Here is a 19,319-nt window from a genome sequence, read left to right on the forward strand (position 1 = left end):
ATGGAAGGCTTCACCCGGTCCTGGCTTTCCCCGCGCATTAACAACGAAAACAAACTAAAGAATACATAAATATGCAGACAAAACCTTTGGAACGGTTCGACTAGATTATACAAGGCAGATACAAAGCAACGTCTAGACAGCCTCACACGGCATTGTCAAGAGCCAACGCTTCCGGCGAGTGCTCAGGATGACGCCCGATTGTAGACTAACTTCGAGCCTGTCCCTCATATTTACTGTGCTCGCGTAACGGGAACGAAGGAGAAAGGTATAATTCAGTACAGTGACACTGAGGGGGGGGGGGGGGGGATATTGTAGCGCTCGAGCGGCACAGCGATCTGGACGCGCGAAGCAGCGGCAAACACGCAGAGGTTGAGGGAAGGAGTTGGCAGCTTGGCCGCTACCCCGTCCTCGCAACAAAGGGGGTCGCAGCGGCGGCAGTCTCTCAACCAGGAGGAGGGAGAGAGAAAAGAACACACGTCACGAGCAGGGAGCGCACGCGCGCCTGGCGATGCTCGATTGCAGCGAAAACGAGCAGCAGCTTCCTCGAGAGAAGCGGAAGCGGTGACCAGAGCGCGCGCGACTGCCGAGGATGGCCGGCATTTGCATGGCCCTATCACGCCGAAATCATTAGGCTGCGCGGCAGGCCTCATTCAGCGCCTGCAACAGCAGTACCAGGGCGTGCTCGAAATTTTCTGCGATGGAAAAAGCCGAGCCACCCGGCACAGCACGCGTCCGAGCAAGAGCGCTGCACGTGCCGGACTACGGGAGCGCGACGCTCGCGCACGGCGAAGCAGGGGGAACAGTTCTGCATGAAGCGAAGGCATACTCGGGACCAGCCTCCTTTTCCTAATGAACGCGAGGTGTAAGCACAATGTGGATCATTTAGCCGTGTTCCGTCTATCAGCCAAACGAGGCAGGCGACGAAATGCCCCGGAGATAGGACCTTCGGTGAACCACTGGGACTGCGCACACGCATGCAAAATAACACATGAAGGTGGGGGGGGGGGTCACTTCCACCCCACGAAAAAAACTAAAAATCTGGTTATGCCACTGAGCACGAGCAAACTGTTGGGAAGAAGTGGCAGCATTATGCCTCGTTAGATTCACTGTTTCCTCACGTCACGTGCGAATACACTTGCTCTCACTTTTTCTTTAAACTACGTTGCTATCTCGTGCGCCTCCAGACGATGCTACACGCAGGGGAGAGAAAAGGTATTCCAGCGGTCGGCGGCGCGATGCTCCACTCGGCAGAAGCGCGGTGCTGGGTTGCATCCGGCGCGCCATGTGATCGCCGGGGAATCCTCACCGCAGGCCTTGAACAATGGCTGCGCGAAGTGGAACAATACCGGAGCCTTACGCTCGTGCCAGCCAAGCAGCAGTTCCCGCGACGACACTGTGCCCACATTCGGCCAGTCAGAAGCCACACACATGTTCCCTGTCCACAGGCAGGCATTCAGCCTCGTGGCAACGTTCGTGTTAAAGACAGCACGAAGCTATATAGCAAAGTTGGTGAGATATATAGTGAAAATGTATAATAAAGCAAAAGTGAGTATATGCGTAAGTGTTAACACAAGACAGCGGCCGCCATACTGTACATATATTCAGGACGAGCAGTACAAGACTGGTTAAATAAATTGGCGTGCATCATCTGCATCCCGAAGCTGGAGTGACAAGAAGAAACAATTTTCCAGCGTGAACGCAGTTGTCGTAGTCGTTTGCAGGCGTGCGGAATCCCGCTGTACAACTATAGCTCGTCCAACCATTCCAATAACATCATAATATTCACAAATGGTTTAGAACACCGAAATGAAGTGCGATAATAACGGGCGAGATTAGCGGCTACTTCTGATACATGGGCCCCCGTCTAGAAAACACGCCTCGGAGGATAACCCTGTGTGTGATGGCTGTGGAACATCTATGGCCAGCAAGGCCATGGATGTACAATTTATAATATAGGTTACGTCATCCACGTGCAGGACACAGATGCATGCGTTCAGCTATCCTGCTCTATGGTTGGCCCATGTATAGAGACCCTTTGTTGTCGGCAGGCAAGACCGGTTATTTCGCATTTCGCCAGCTTTTAACTTTCGGATATAGAATCGCTGAGGGGCCCCCAGAGCCCACGGATGAGCCGAACGCGATACGTCAGGTCCAAAAAATGTCAAAAACACGAAATTTCTCACTCGAGAATCGCAAGCAGCTCGCTTCACGATAGATCGAAGCAAAATATCGTCCCCTGCGTCGATGCCCCGAATTTCGCATTTTTTTACGGAGGGCGATGCGTAGCATACAACTACTAAGCACTGAATGTGAAGCCGCGATAACGAGCCGATTTGCTCCTCCACTCACGTCCACCTGTTCTCGCATTGGTTTTTTTTTTTTTTTTTTCGAAGTTCGCACAACAAGTTCCTTCAATTTATGTAGTGGTTACCGCGAGCTCTGCAGCCGGCGTCGGAATCATTACGGACGCACCGGCGGTCTCCACCCGTCTAGATCAAATGCAAGCCTGAGTTGCGAGGTGAGAGTTCAGTGCAGCGTCGTGCACAATCGCACGCCTCCTACGTCCGAAGCGCAGGGCAACGCAGCCACTGAACGCGTCCCATCTGCCCAAACGCCCAGCAACACGGGCGTGCAGCGCAGTAAAGCGAGAAGCGGTGGGAACGGCAGCAGCAGCGCGAGCACAGACGCGCTTCTGTTTTCCCCGGCACCAGCAGAGCGCGGCGGCCATTGTTCTCGGAGCCAGACAATGCACGGCAAGCGCAGCGGTGTCTGAAATTGGATCGTACACGCAGCGGATGGGGGGCTTCCGATACGCGCGCGCTTCTTTGGAACACGACTCGACGGCGAGGGAAACGTGGCAGCCACGACTTGGAAGGGGGATGTACTGCTGCTCTCCCGAGAAACATCACGCGGACTGCACACGAGCAAGACGCAGCAACACGGGGGCGGCAGACGCGGGAAAATAGCACGGCCGCGCTAAACTTAAGCTCTTCGTGCTTGAATGTGCGCTCGCAAGATTAAGCAGAAAGCTTCGTTCGCTGTAACTTTGGGTTTGTGGGTCCGCAACAAAGTTGCGATCGAGATGCCTGCGAATGTGGCGTCCGTGCGTGTCTTATCAATCAAGACACGGAAAAGAAGACCTCGCACGTGCAAGCTTGTTACGGTGCAATGATCGACACCCATACAGACATTTCGCAGACGGAACGTTAGCCTGCCAATCAGGTCATGACGCACATGTTCCAGTTGTAGAGTTCAGGAGAGACGTCAGCAAAGTCGCACGCGTCAATAACAGATGGTAAAAATTACTGCTGCGGGAGGAAACGACCGTACAGCTGACGCTGAGAATGTCGGTATGCCAGAATGGTTGGGATAATAAAAACACTGAGATAACCACAAAGAGCAAAAACATAATAGCTAGAAAGAGATGTCAATGACAGTTATTTTAAGGAAGTTATGCATCCATGATGCAGGGCGAAGCAAGCCAAGCACCGCGTTCACTAGGAATGGCATGTCTTAATAACGAATGCACAGGCCAGCTTAAGAGCCCAGCCATCAGAACGACGCACGAAGGCGGATAAATGTCAGCCACGATGTGACATTAAGGACAATCTAAATGGACAGTAAAATTATGCACTCGATTTCCATGCAATAAATATGTAATATAATTACAATTGCGCATAAGACGTTTCATGCAGCAGTTAGAAAACAAAGCGCGTACGCGGCCCTAACCGGATCTGTAGTGGAAGACAGGGAAATACGATAAATATGTTGCATTAACATTAATCAAATGTCGACTAGAACACTTGCGATAGCGCAATTATGTATCCGAAGATAATCAGTCATCCAAGAAATGCATTAGAAAACGATGAATTTTCTTAGGATATCGCACTGGCGACCTACGGAATCACGTCGAATAATGGCGCGAACATGAACGAATTTAGACCACGTCACATTATTAGATTTAAGCAAAAGCAATGAGTCCGTGAGTAAACGACAAAAGAAAAAAAAAATGACTAGCATATGATTAGTACCGTATATATGATGTCCGACGGAAATTCCTATCCCCTGTGGAAAATACAGAAGTGCGGCTCAAGACGTGCCAACAAAGAAAACCCTCTCCCTCTCGGCGCTTACTCTGCTCAGAGTGGCAGCCAATGCGCCCTTGAATGACACCGCGCGCTCGCAACAGCTCCCCCCTCCCTTCTTTTTTCTCGTTCTTTTCTCCCGAAGGTCTTCGCCATTTTATCATTTACCTCTAGCACACACGCCTTTTCGTTCCTTCGCCCAGCGGTAGCGTCACTACAGATTCTCCGGCGCAGCGAAGTTTTTTTTTTCTCTCTCTCTCTTGCGGACGGGAGACAGCACCGAAAATGGTGCGCACTAACAACCTCGCTGGCGGCGCAGACGAACCGGCTTCTTTCGATGGCCCGCACGCGATGCGAACGTCGATCTCTGCGCGGCCTTGCATAATTCAGGGGGTCCAAATTATCCTCGCATAGAAGATAAAGGAGAGCGGGAAACACCAAGGTAGCAAAAACGCATCAGCTTTCGCTCGCTTCCTCGACGGGTCATCCTTCTTTTGCGTAGCGCGCCACCGAGCACGGAAGAAATAGAAGCGGAGTGTGCCGCACGAAAATGGCGCGCAGTTTCGACGCTGCTGTCGCGGCGAGACAGATGATGGATGACGAGCCGTCCATCCAGAGTTGTTGCCGAAAGGGCTCGAGGCCACAGTGACCCCTTGAGCCGCCCTGTAAGGCACACATGCTTCCACCCCACCCCCTGCTTCCGGCAGCAGTGCACACGGACGAATGACTGAGCGAGCGGGTTGAGGCGACGCTCGCTCCTTTGGCGCGAAACTAAAGCAGCCCCGGCCCTGCCCCGCCGGCTTGCCGCGGGCAGCTTGCGTTGGCGACTCGAGCACTACGCCGCACTGCTTGGGACGAGACTGCAGACGATAACCCACAGCTATCAAAACCTGAATGCGGGCCGCCAGTTGATCTTGAAACGCGCCACAGTCAACACAACAGCTACACCACGAGCACAGTGTGCAAGCAAATTTTCCCGTCATTATCACACGTGAGAAACTAAAGTCTGTACCGTGACATGAGAAGGTCATGTTCTTGCAACACACGACGCACTAGAGGAAAACGTGCCGCTGCCAGTCTTCGAGAACGACGCTCTAATACGCGAACTTATTACAGGCCACGTTTTCTTCCTTTTGTTCTAGCAAACTATATTTAAGACGCCAGCCTTCGTAGCACAATGCGAGAAAACATTTTAAAATATTTAGTAACAGTATTTTTGTATACAAACTCACTGGCAATGACCCCTCGGAAGGAATACTGCGGTCATTAATTATTTTAAACGTAGGCACACAAAGATAATCCGAACGGCGCGCATATATACCATGTGCAGTGGCATTGTCATTATGCCGCATAGCGTGGGTGGTTCAATTTCATTACGCAGCGCGCGCGCAAACCCCGTCACTACGCGTACGCCACTGATCCTGTGAGCCGTGAGAGTGTAATGCACCAAATCACACTGATTATTCAGAGAGCTAGCAACCACGCTGTCACTTAAGTGCCCATAACGACAGTGATGGATGTGAAACATAACAGAGTTCGTGGTTACAAAAGAACGAAACGCCAAGGTAACAGTAACATACGACAGAACCAAGAATAACGAACTGCTACCAACCCGCCCAAGTTTGTCGTTCTCCTAAACCCTAACAGATAGTTTTAGCCCCAGTGCCATGGCAATGCAGTAAAGGTTTCCGTTCAGAAAAACAAAGACGAGGTGCGAGGCAGCGGATTGGGCCTACTTTCACGAAGCATTTTCAACCGCGCCTAAATTCACCCACGGCTCGGAAGCTGCGCGCGTCTAAGTGGCAGTTGCCACAGGAGCAGCACTTGCGCGAAGCTGCTTTCGTCGCTCGACAGCTTAGCACGGGCGGGTTACAATCTCGCTAGCACGAAGCTTCTTTATTTTACCACAGCCGCCAAATGACGCCACTTAAATAACGTACATAGTCGAACATTGACTACAGGGCGCCAATAAGACATGATTCTTCGCACATTCCTCCACGCAAAACTCGTCTCGCGCTCATCGACGTGACAGAATCGCACCAAATCCTGTCATTAGAGAGTTTTAGAATAGGGGCCCCAAACCTTTTGGGGCCCCAAAGAAATAGCGTCGAAGCCACTGCGCATGCGCGAGACGCAAACTGCCTTTGGGTTTTGCGTAGGGAACGCTATTTCACCGATTTAGCGGGAGCTCAAATAGCGTTCCCAAAAGCTTTGCGTCAACAAACATGGCGGCACCCATCGAAGCGACGGCTCTAACCTAGCACCAAACTGGGTTCGATTCGCGGTAATGCGTGAAGTTCGCAAGCTAGGAGAAGTGACTGCAGTTATCGCTTTCTCTTAACTAGCGTGTGTTATCAAGATTTATTCATTAGACGCCGCTGATTCCGAATTCGAGTGTGGATTTTATGGCTCGTAGGCCTAACACGGCTAAGCTTGGCTGGTGAAGGCACGTAAAGGTGGTTTTGTTGCTCCAAACTAAGCACAACTAATTGTTTGCTGCTTGAAGAATAACCTCTAAATTGTAATTAAACGCGAGTACACGCAAGTCAAAATTACTATTCATATCATAAAATGGTATACTGTATTTAATTATTTTTAATCGTTTTTCTTAGACGCCGTAGTGGCGCTGTCAGCGCAAGACGCTATCTGCAAACGCAAAGCCCTATTCTAAAACTCTTCACTCCTACGTGCCCCTACGCTAACACCCGCAAAGCTCTTTGGGGCCCCAAAATATTGGGGCCCCTATTCTAAAACTCTCTATTGTACGCCGTTCGTCACCGGGCTAAAGGAGCGATAGCCGGCCGCCTCCCGGACGCTTCCGACGGCGCAGGAAAGCCGCGTCACGCGACCGAGACTCCAGGGTCGTTGCGCGCCACGCAGCTGCCCTCCCGCGACGCCGGCGACGAAAATAGACGCCAGACCGCGCGCCCAGTCGCGTGCACCGACAGAGGAGGAGAATCGCGAAAACAGCACGCGCACATCAACAGGTTCGTCCAAGAGAAGTGCGACACGTTCCCTCCGCCGACCGACAGTGCAGTCGCGCAACGAGCATTGCCTCGCGAGACGACCAATGAACGGCGGCTGCAGCGAAGGAGAAAGCGCTTACATTCGTCAGCATGCACCCGCGAGCGTTGTGAAAGGGAGCATCGAAATTGCACTCCAGAATCCAGCCACATGCGCTCACTATCCATGCGTCCCGAATAAATGTGCTCTACAAGACTAAATGGCCAACGGGGAAGGGAACTTGGCATATATTGGCGTGCCATCTTGAATCCACACGTTTTGAAACAGATGGCGTTCTTCGTCATGCTGGCCACGCGCGTTCCTTGACCTTCCAGAAAAAGGGCTTTATGTTGCACGGAGTCGTGGTATATGACACCGAAAACTGTACAACGTGCAGAAACACTTTTCATGGCTCGCCTTCTAGAACACCCGCCTAACGCCGCAGAGCAGACTGGCTCTAGTCCAGTGGGAACGAAACGATGCACACGCTGACAAACGGACCGCCTGGCGACGTGCCCGCCGGAGAAAACAAAGGCATGCTGCTAGGAGACTTTGCGTGTAACGTGCCATGTGTTGTAAAATCGCGCACATCCAAATCTGACACTAGCTCACCTCTACATATAAGTGACAAATCACCACGGCAGTAAGACATCTGGACCCACGAATCGCTTTCAGAGTACTCAGATTTTGAGGCAGATCTACTGCCGCCGTACGTAAATGCAGACTGCGCACTAAGTTTTACTTTTGGCAAATTAGTACAGCAGAATTCCGAAAAGTGGAGCAAGGTTCACGAAAGGAAAGATTGTCATCCACCCTAGCGTAGCTCCGTGCTACGTTCGCGTGGATGAAACTCGTTTCATGAAGCTTCCTCTACTGATCTGCAATATTCACCGTCCCTGTGCTTCGAGTTGTCGATTATTTCGCACCCGCGCTACGATCTGCTAGCCTCCCGGTGATCTCGGATGGTAGAGTGACCGCCACGGAAAGGCGTTGGTCACGGGTTCGAATCCCGGAACGTGACACTTTTTCGTCAACTGTGACGCTTTTTGAGCAACTCGCATGGATTTCCTTTGTAGCTTTGTGCTACATTCGGGTGGATGACACTCTTTCCTTGCAAGATTTAATTTTGCGTCGTGCGCAACATCACGAATCCTAGTTACAAAAGGGGGACGACAGATATAACAATTAAGGATAATTCCTTGATAGGTTAAAATTAAAATGGAAACTCAATGTCACGAAAACTCGCGGACACGGGGTACATCGCCTTTCGCCCAGAGCACGTTCGAACTAGATGCAGCGCGCTATTGCATGTAACGCGAAGCGTCACAGCGTTATCGATCGAGCACGAAACCGCAAACAGCGACACAGTTGCTCAACTTGCACACACAGCAGCGCCAGCTGTGCTATCTACGTTTCTCGGCTGCTCGTCAACGTGGGCCACTTCCACATAGAAACGCATAAAGGAACGCGGTAAAGCAGAAACGCAGTACTCTAAATCGAGAGGCGTGACAGAACGAAAAAAAAAAAAAAAAAAAAGTCCCGCGAAGGCGTTCCCGGAGGAACCCCGACCAGTGGCCTTGAACCTCAGGAGCCGACGGCCGCGAGGGCAAAGCGCTCACCACCTGCCGCTGTGGCGTGTACGCCAAGACCCCGTCGCGCAAAGTTCACCAGCCCCTCACCTCGACGACAAGTGTGGGCCGCTGCTGCTGGGCGGAGGAGACGCGCTTCCAGCTTTGCACGAAGCACTTTCTTCTTTCCTCTCTTTTCGCCCGCTCCGCAGCGGGACGCTCGTGAAGGGTCACCGGCATCGGAGGCAAACGTCGGGTTCAACAGATGCCACAACGAATCAGCGACGTAGAACGCGCTACTACTCGCCGTTTTGCGAGCTCGCAACATCCACCTCGTTCGTTCGTGATTCGCCGACAAGAAATGAAGCCCAGTGCTACGCACAATGAAAACAACACAAGTTGCAGTGTCGAGAGACAAGAACATGGGAATGTTCTCGAGTCAGTCTGGCACAAGACCACCACCAGGCGGCGTCACGCGACGCTGCAGCAATGGCCGCAGCGTTGCGCCACTGTGACCCCGTTTCACGAACGGACGTTAATCGCGAAGGGTTCGAACAAGCTCAAGTCTCAACGCGGCGAACGACGAGAAGTCGAAAACTGTCTCCGCCGCCGCCAGCACCACCTGCCCGTCGTTCGCGGACACCGGAAAAAGAAGCTTCCTCCCAACGAAGCGTGACGCCGCGTGAAGGAAACAAGCGAGCCAAAATAGGGCCGACAGCAGGTCAGGCCGCTATTGTTGGAACGACGCGGCCGCAAAGGGAAGCCCGATATCTCGGAGCGGCTGGCGGGCAGACAGCGCGCGACTGTACGTAGTACACAGAACACACGGGCATGCACAGCGGAGCGCGTCTGCGCACATAACGGAGCTGGTCGAAGGCGCTCTGTTCACGAGGCAGCGACAAACGTGCCACCAAGGCCGAGAACCCCTCTCTCCTCAACGGGGTGCGTCACGCCGACATTGTCTTCCCACCGGGGCAACGCGCGCTTAACCGGGCCGCTATCAGCAGGAGTGCGCGAGGAAGTGAAGACTCCCTTTGTAGGCCTGGAACGCGAAGGGCGAGCAATGAAAGGCAGTCACGCGGCCCGCGCTGCTCGGACGAGAGCGCGGCTTATCGGACGTCACACGGATCCCTCTCGCGAGCGGCGACTACCGACAAGGCGGACACGTTGATCCTGATGTTACAGCACAACAAAATAAACTCTGCGCAAACGGGGAAAAAAAAAATTGAAACTGCGAGGCCCGCGTGGGCCCGATCTCAGTTGGAAACCCCGTCGCCCGAACGAGCGCAAGCAGGCACAGCCGCCACCGCGCGGCAGTCAGCGCCAGCGAACCGGCGAAGCAGACTACTCTCGCAGAAAGACGCAGTATTTCTTAGAAAACGAATTGCCCGTCATTCCAAAAAAGCTGACCTCTTCGTTCTTTTTTTTCTCTCCTCGAACATCCAGCTCCGGCGCGTAAGCCGTCAGTGGTTTAACAGTATTTTTCGTATTCGGTATCATGTACTTTTCTTGGATGGCAAGTGTACAGAAGTTACGAGAACTGGACGATTCGATGCACTTAGATATTGAGAAAAACAACGGAGAAAAAAATAGGAAAGACGCACAAAACAGGAGTTAGTCTTCTGTTCATTTCTTTGCGCCGTTTATCCACAATATTCTCCGATTGGGCCTTCCCTCCACCTTTTTTTTTTTTTTTTTTTTGAGCGCAATGCCATTTTATTTATGAACAGCTAAGCTCAGATCTAAAATCTGATGATAAGGACGTGACGCGGAAATTAAAATATTACATTTACTCGTATATGAGGCCCGCACTTCTATTTTTTCCTGGTGTTCTACTAGGTGCGGGCCTAACACGAGCTCAACGAAGCCTGGAACTGCACTTACACTGCTATGCAAAATAATGCAACCACTTGCGACCGATTATGAACATTTTTAGATTTTGCCTACGCAAACGAGCTTGGGTACACAAAGCGCCACGCCATAGCTTGCGTTCTTTTGTGCTCCTTAGAGGCTCTTTTGTGTGCCTTTTTGCGTTCGTTTGTACGCCAGGCGGTTTGCGTCCCCTAATATTGCGTACAATGCCTTGAAAGTGTCAGGGAAAAAAAATTGCGACGGTAAAATCGACTTCGTTGTCTTCTTTTTTTTTTAAGAGCACCAACAAAGCGGAAGATTCTTCACAGACATCTGCGCAGTATTGTGCTCCATTAAAATAACCTTGAAATTTCGTGGAGGCAGTGGGTGCATTTCGCGTTCACTCGTCACGCGCAGCGCAAAGTGCGTCGCGGGTCGTCGTGGCGTGAAGATAGCGCGCACGCAGCCTTGACTCCGCAACACTTGCAGTTTAGGCTGTGGTGCGAAAATTACGTTTGGTTGACTTGACGCCTAAGCGCGAGCTTTCGCCGTTCCGTCCAGTATGCACACAAACGAACATGGTAGGTGTTAGCGGCATAGTTGCCGGCTGGATCGCCCGCGGACCCAGACTCTGCGCGTGCACGTGACCTCACGCCCTATCGCCAGTACGGTTTGCTGAGAGAAATATTTTGAAGGGCGAACTTGTCGCAACGGCATGCCGCCCGCCACACCCGCCGACCAGCGCCGCTACGTCGCAGCCGTTTATCTATCTCCCTCGAAGCTGGCGACCAACGTTGCGGTTTGGTGCCGACAGAAAGATAGGTGACGGTGATAATACCAACGTCGGCAGGCCAACTACAGTTACATTCACATATCTTGCCGACGATGAAACTATAGCTTCTGGCGGAAGTTTACGATTACGGAAACTTTTTCTTCTCTCAAAATTTTCCCACTCCAATGTGGGGATGCCAGCCTTACACGAATAAATAGAGTATGCCATCGCCGTTCGTCTAGGATTTTTTTTTTTTTTTAACTTCCTTTCTACCATACCAGGATCATGACCACGGACACTTTCGAATTCCCCCGTGCATATCATTAAAGCTTCGATCGAACGTCTGGCATGCCCTCGACTCTTATAATCTGTTTTAACAGTCACATACTTCGAGGACGAGTGCGGAGGTCTTTCGCAAACAGCAGCGGCAAATTTTGGCGCACAGAATGTCGCCTATGAGTGTGAAAGGGCCCACACAAGTGGGCAAGCACCAATGCATGCGTCGAAGAACGAGCGCTGCACAGAGAGGAACAAGTCAGACGCGCAGGCTGCAGCCAGTCGCCGACCCTCGTAACTTGCAGGACGACAGCGCGCACATACTGCCGGGCCGGACGCATCCATGCGTGAAATTCGTTGATATCAGAGCGACAAATGAGTAGCGATCCAGCTGCACCTGCTCGGCGAAGCGAAAGGCTGTCCCACGCGACACGAGCTTGCCGAGGAACCTTTATTAAGAAATCCCTCAAATGTCGAAAAACGAAAACACGCCAGGGCTAAAATTGGCGCGGCTGATACCAACGACTGCAACGAACAAATACAAGCATCGCTAAATTCAGAAAAAAAAAAAAACGTAAGGTAAGCGGAAGTATTTATTGACACAAGCTGCAACCCGTAAAGAGCCATTGCCTTAACATTGGATCTTATACTGTCCTGTGACTGGTGCAGCATGGCCTTAGTCGCTTTTGCGCCATTAAATACTAATTAATTAAATTTCCATTGCATTATAGTGGGATATGTTATACAAAAACAACTAAAAGGACAACAACGAACCGTGTTATTCAAGCCCTTGTATACTGAAAGCTCAGAAAGGACACAGGTGCAGCAAGCCTAAGCGTTGTATGCGCAACGTCGAGCAGAGCAGAGAAGCCGTGCCCGCCCGATATGTTCTCGGAAGAAGCGAGAGAGAGCGTTTTTTAATTAGGGACCAAGCAAGTCCTGCCGTTCGTCGCCGCCGCTCGGTTCCGTTCGGGACGGGGTCAGACCCAGCAGCATGCCGGGAAGGCCATCCGTCGCGTACGTAGGCGCCGATCGATCTGCGCTCGACGGCGAACAGGTCAGGCGCGTTGTCAGGTTCCACTCCTCCCAAACGCAAGAGGCGATTCTCTCGTTTTCGGGTAGCTTGCGTTGTGACGACCGAAGGCAAAGCCGGAAACGTCTCAAAAAGGCACCGCTGTTGGGCTGTAACCAGTCGACAAAGTACAGATGTGTTATTCGTACTACTGGCGAATCGTGCCACACCGCTACAGGAAAGATACCGTGTAAATTTGACATGTTAATAAACTCACCTTCGTTACCATAACATGTTCCTTAACACGGATCTCCAGAATACTTTCTTTAACCGCTTGCATTGTAACACGTCACCTTTCTCGCGATCTCTGAAGAACTGCTTCGGCCGCTTCTTTGCGTAAATAATGCTGTTTAGTATGACTTCTGTCATCCACTCAGTGAAAGTAATGAGTAACGAAAACACGTATCTATCAAAACTACTTTGATTTGGTAGAAAAATTAATTCGTGCTGGAGAAACTGAAGTCCAAACTTGTCACTTTCTTAGAGTTTGCGCAGAAGCATGAGAGCCGGTCCGTCAATAAGAAGTCACACATTTCAAAGAATTCGTACTTTAGGTCTCTTTGGCGCAAGAACCGTTCACGATTTTTACGAGGGTGAGTTTTGTCCTAAAATGCTACTTCGTCCTTCACGGACGGACAGAAAAAAAAAAAAAGCTGTGCGGTTTTGTGTGCCACAACCACGATCTGATTAGAGACACGCCGTAATGGGAGACTCCGGATTAATTTTGACCACCTGGGATTCTCTGACGCGCACCGACACCAGCGTTTTTCCATTTCGACCCCACCAAAATGCGGCCGCCACGAACCCGTGACCTCTAGCTCAGCAGGTAACGCCACCAGGCTGCATCGGCGGGTATCACCGATGGGCAGGTAACTAGACCCAAATAGACGGTGTCAAAATCCGTGACGTCGCAAAGAACCGCTGCGGGCACTCGAGGGCGGGCACCCATGTTTCATTATCGCCGTCTTTCCAGGCTTTAGCAAGGCTCCTTTCACGGTAAGAATGGCCCATTTGGTATTCGAGAAACGAAATTTATTAAAATACCTAACCTAATATTCCTGATCGATGTCCATTTAAGCTGCATGGCCTAGCATACTCTTTGTCTGCTACATTTTAAGTACGCACCTGATGCGGCAATGGACGGCGAAAAAAACGTGCGCGTTTCGGCGCTATACCCCCCCCCCCCCCACCCCCCCAAATGCTCCCATAAGGTGGTAGTAGCAGTGTGCGCAACTGCACTGAACACGCCTGGCGCGTCCGCTTCCATGCCGCTTTTCCGAGCACGACAAAGGTCGTGGAAAGGGCGCGCCGCTGGACGTGATCAGCAAACACTGGGCGAATAAAACCGAACGTAATCTGGCAGGCGATTGAACAACGCGTGTGGAAATCGTGCTCCGCATCAAATGAATGACCGCTGCGTCGCGTCTAATTTTGTCGCGTCCTAAAAAGGCAGCGACTTCCAAGCATTTTTTTACGATTGCGCTGCGGCCTTCATGCCGTAATAAATACTGACTCGCAGGCGAGTGTAGAGTCACACAAGTTACTTCTGCCCTCCTCCTCGATTTCACTGCGCGCATTTAGCGACGCAACTGCCGTCACCCAGGGTTTTTGAGCATTCTGGGTGCGACCAATCAAAAGGCCTCGAACGAAATCAAGGACTCGCAAAAAAACCGTAAGGATTCTGTTTATGGCTTCAGCATGCGACGTGAGCGCGGACTCAAATAGACGTCAGCGAATTGTGTACACGCTTTCGCGGTGCTAAAAGGTGGAGTGAGCGAAAGAGACTGAGCTTGTGCATGAACAATCTGACACACTACTCACTCAAACGTCATGTCAACTAAAAGTGCAGGAATAAGAACAAATATTTCGGAACCGCCCTGTCTCTTCTTTTTTTTTGTGTGTGTGAAAAAAAAAAAGAAGACGACTGTACAGCCTCAAGTGCATACTGCTTCGGTTGCCATAATCTACAAGTTATTTGTCACTGCCCATGCCAGTTGAAAACAAACCTCGCAATAATGACCAATCCTTATTAATGTACATGCCCAGCTACAAGTAGTGAGAGGCAATGGCCCAGAGGAAATGCAGGGTAAACAGAGGGAGACATTCGCGGTATACTCTCTTAGCAAGCGAAGAATCAGCAGTAAACGACTTTGTTCAAGATCAAAGGCCGAGCAGGTGCTCTGCAAGATGCCGAAACAAACGATCTTTTTGTTGTAAACAATGAATCAAATTTAACAGAGGAATAGAGAAACTCTCAACACGAGCAAACTTTGAGGTAATATAGGACTTTTTCCTCCTCTACTCTTTATGTTCTAAGTGACTTGAATTCTATGCAAATGCAATGCAAATCCGTACTCCACTGCCCTTCCATATCAGATATATCCAGGTATGCACCAATTTTGGACAAAGCGCGTAAAAAAAATATATACGTACATTCCTGTCGTATGCTGGCACATAACAAAACACGAAGCCCTTGACAGCAATTTCGCAGCACTGATATTAAATCCTGACAATAAGCGTTCAACTTACACGCAATAACAGACTTACAGATACAGATATGGCAATTTACAGATACATGTACACTGAGAAAGCCGTTCCTTTTCATTCCTGGCTCCCATGAGTAAGTTTGATCTTCACTGACGCAGTGGCCGTCAGGACTAAAGCCTGCGCCGTAGTCCTGATCAGCTCGGCTCTTCTGCCACCGACAACGGGTAAGTTTTCTTTCATGAAGATATTATACTTCGACGGCATCTTCCTCATTCTCACCTCGCTGAAAGACGCTTCGAAAGCGTTACCTGTGCGCTTATGTGACGCCCAGTTGTAGAGCCGACATTTGCGACAGGTTACGACAAAAATTAGTGCTGACAAGTACTTCAACCGTCTGGCAGTTTTCGAATTAGACTTCAGGGGCGTCTCTACCGAAACGTGGTTTTAGAACTTAAAGCCATTTCATGAGACATCGACAAAACATACATTTAGCATTTTTCTGGTAACAACAGAAGGGCCCACACCCCGGACTCACTGGCTCTGTGTGGTCAGCAGTGTGGCAAAGGTCACACCGCTGTGGCTCATCGCGAGGTGCGCACATCAGAGAACCACGGCAAAGGACTGCACTCCAACGACGAGTAAATGCAGTGTCGCCAGCTGCACTATCACGGAGGGATTACCGCATTACAAGCCGGGACAATTTCGCGATAAAGGACGCCATTGCCTCCACTCTCTGCGCGTCCACGGAGGTACGGCGGCCGGCGCAGCGCCGTCCTCGTCGAGCGAGACATGCGCGCCAGGGTCAACGTTGCCGCCCCCCTTCCACGCGCACGCCTTCGGATCGCTGCGATACAACAGCAGTTGTGCTAGCCGTACACGACATTTCATAAACGAGAAACGGGGGCACGACAGGCTAAGCAATCTGGCTAGCCTTGGCAATTTACAGTAACTCTCGCACGAATGCCGAACTGCGAACGGCAGGCATACAGAAACAATGACTGGCTACATTACATACGGCCCATATAACACGGTGTAAGTCGACTGCTAACGTCTTCGCCACGAGCCGGTTTCGGACACCCGGTGTTCGCATGCATGGTGCCGCAGAGGGGAGAACAGCCCGTCTGATGGCGGCTACTGGTCACTCATTCGGGAAGCACGTGGCAGGCCGACCGACGACGTCCCTTCAGAGGAGTCAACCGCCCGCTCGACCACCGCGGCGCCGCTGCCAAACTGGCGCCACGCACGCTCCTTCAAACGGGCTCGCGTGCGACGGCGCTGTCCGCGCACTCGTCTGGCCTGCTGAACAGATGGTGCACCTTGCGAGTCTTTTTCTCGTCGATGAGACTCGGCGTAACTGCCACTTATCGAGACTTGGGTAGCGCAGGTCGAGAACCGCCTACGCAGCTGCGGGGACGAGGAGTGTCGTGTACTCCGAGTGGTCACGCACGTATACAACAAAGATTCCAGCGCCGCAGCTGTTCCGGCTGTATTGCGTAGCATGTAGTGCGTACTTGTTTATGCGTCAATCAAAGCACGCGCCGTCGTACGCGAGCGGCAGTTTTACGACCGAAGATGCACAGGAATCCGCTCTGCTCGAGAGTTACGGTAGGAGATAAAAAGTATCAAGCAGTAAACCAACTTTCCAGAAAACAGAGAAGCCAAATCAGATCGCAGCAAGTACAACGTGCTGGCAAGCAGCCAACCGTATCAACTGCACCCTGAAGTGCAATCCCACGAAGCAAGTCAGCTGATAGCCCTCGCTTCCGCCCCGTTTGACTGCAGGTGCCGCTATGCGCCACGTCATACAGTCGAAGCAGTGCGCACATTCGTTGCGAAAAAAAAAAAAAAAAAAAAAAAACGCGCTAAGGAAACAGCTTTACTACCAGCCACATGTCGGGCATGCAGACTTCACTCGCTCACCAGCGCGGTGCCTCTTTCACCGTGTGGCGACAAGGGGCCGCTCGTAAGCGATTAGCGCGTGACATACTCCAATATCGCCGCATATGAGCGCCACAGGTCTGTAAACAGAACATCAGCTCAGATATATGTAAGCAGGTGTAAAGAAGACAAACAAATCGCACTTTATAGGAGAAATGTGGCACGAAGCAGTACAGTGACGTAGTCGCAAAGGTAAAAAATAGTTGTTAAATTCATGTTTCCTCTCAAGCACAAACCACGGGTTACACGGATGCCAATGTATTTAAGATGTCTAGCAAGTTCGTCACACATACGAAATGGTATACATACTATTCAACCATGCACATCTGAGGTTTCACGGGGGTACCTGAGAAATGCATACCTGCGCAACCGCGGACACTTCTCCAGCCTCGGTTATCTTGCACGTATAGGGCAGATAGCTGTCGCGACATTTGGGCCCAGCCATTTCTAAAGCTTAATGAGCACCGGCAAATAAACCCATTGAGAAATAGAGGTAACATCTCGTTTGAACCGTGCACAGCTTTTTTCGGGAAAGAAAGTAAACTCGGTGAGGAGAGCCACTTCAAAATTTCTACAACACGCGAGCGTTATAGTGGTGAGAGAAAAATCCACAGTGCACCGTCCAACGACCACTAACTCCACCCGAGCACATGGTTACGACAAAGGCTGTACGTACACGGCCGTCCGCTGTAACAGGGATAGCACCATATAGTTGAAGCCAATACAGGTTTCATATTTCTTGAATTTCTTTCCTAGAGCGTACCGTGGCAGGTATGACGCATCCGCCAGATATCCAGTAATGAAAGCTCCGCAGTCCCTCGTGCCAAATTAAAGCCCCTATCAACGCTTACAATCACGAGGTGCTTCCTTAGCGAAGCTGCCGCCCAGGATGCCCAGAGAGCGAAAACACTTGGAAAAGGTGCAGCGAATGCCGGTCGCGCTCGGTCGTCGCATTGGCCGCGTAGCGACGGACTTTTCATCGGACGCACAGCCTTGGTGGCGCCTTTACAATCTCGAGAGCCCCTCGCTTCCTGCATGACGCGCGCTGCCGCTTGCGTCATGCCCGCTAACCTTGGCCCGAAAAAGACACGCACGGGAGCGCCGCCTGTACGCCCGTAGAGGAGAGCCGTGGCACAGCGCGTCGCTTGCGCGAGGTGACTGGAAAAGTGAAATGCCACCCGCGGTGCCTTCTCGACTGATCAAAGACCATCGACCTCACTGTCCTCGAGAAACCGTCAGTTATACAATATAGATGCGGATCTCGGTCGGTCAATTCATCTAAGCGGGCACGCAACGACACCGAAACCCTTAGGTGCGCAGGTGTATAAATAGATCACATTGTCTGAACGCGTACGGAAACAAGCGGCGGAAAAGAAAAAAAAAAAGGCCGTTTGACAACGAACCGCAGAGTTCTGCTTCCTGTTACTGCAATTCCAAACGCGCGTACAGCAGCAGCTGCGAACAGTTGGTGCACGGACGGTCGCGAGATCAAAACAAAAAATAAAACCGCAGAAACGACCGCCGCGAAAAGCGCGTGACATACGTGCACGCATTCCAGTCCGTAAGTCGGTGAAAAAAAAAAACAAAAAAAAACGAGCTTGCAATAAAGACTGGTCTATACTAGCGCACCGCAGCATCCGCGAAAACGAAGACCTGAAAGGCGCGAATCGGATCCGCAAACATCGCTCGCCCATCTACCCGTAAAGTGAACAAACACTTGACGTTATCTAACCATGCACTGCATGATGGAGAACGATTCTGCACTTTCGGACGGTGCCGGTGCGGATATGTAGCATCGAGTGTGTTTCAGTAGCACTGAGCAATCCAAAAATTGTAGAGCTGGCATTACCTACACGCCCTATACATAGGCATATGCACAAAAATTCGAAGCACTTGTAAGTGCTCCGGCATGTCTAACGCGCCATACTGTGTTAACTTATTAGAGAGTTTTAGAATAGGGGGCCCCGATAGTTTGGGGCCCCAAAGAGCTTTGCGGGTGTTAGCGTTGGGGCACGCAGGAGTGAAGAGTTTTAGAATAGGGCTTTGCGTTTGCGGTTAGCGTCTTGCGCTGACAGTGCCACTAAGGTGTCAAAGAAGAGCTATTAGGAATAATTAAATAAAATATACCATATTATGCTAGGAATAGTAATATTGACTTGCGTGTATTCGCGTTTAATTACAATTTTGTGGTTTTTCTGTAAGCAGCAAACAATTCGTTGCGCTTAGTTTTGAGGAAACCAACTTTACGTGCCTTCACCAGCCAAGCT

The 19,319-nt window shown here is 51.1% G+C and overlaps 2 protein-coding genes across 6 annotated transcripts in view; one reads left to right on the forward strand and one right to left on the reverse strand.

Annotated features, from left to right (window-relative positions):
* The window catches only part of Kdm3 (Lysine demethylase 3), a 289,432-nt gene that overhangs the window by 119,723 nt on the left and 150,390 nt on the right, over positions 1-19,319 (reverse strand). The gene's annotated exons all lie outside the window — the stretch shown is intronic.
* The window catches only part of LOC140216816 (uncharacterized), a 126,051-nt gene that overhangs the window by 91,221 nt on the left and 15,511 nt on the right, over positions 1-19,319 (forward strand). For all 3 annotated transcript variants that reach the window (XM_072287420.1, XM_072287440.1, XM_072287411.1), the window contains one exon: positions 15,273-15,338. In XM_072287420.1, the coding sequence (XP_072143521.1) occupies positions 15,273-15,338 (66 nt within the window). The remainder of the gene's footprint in view (positions 1-15,272; positions 15,339-19,319) is intronic.

This window comes from Dermacentor andersoni, chromosome 1 (genome assembly GCF_023375885.2).
Source record: "Dermacentor andersoni chromosome 1, qqDerAnde1_hic_scaffold, whole genome shotgun sequence".
NCBI lineage: Eukaryota > Metazoa > Arthropoda > Arachnida > Ixodida > Ixodidae > Dermacentor > Dermacentor andersoni.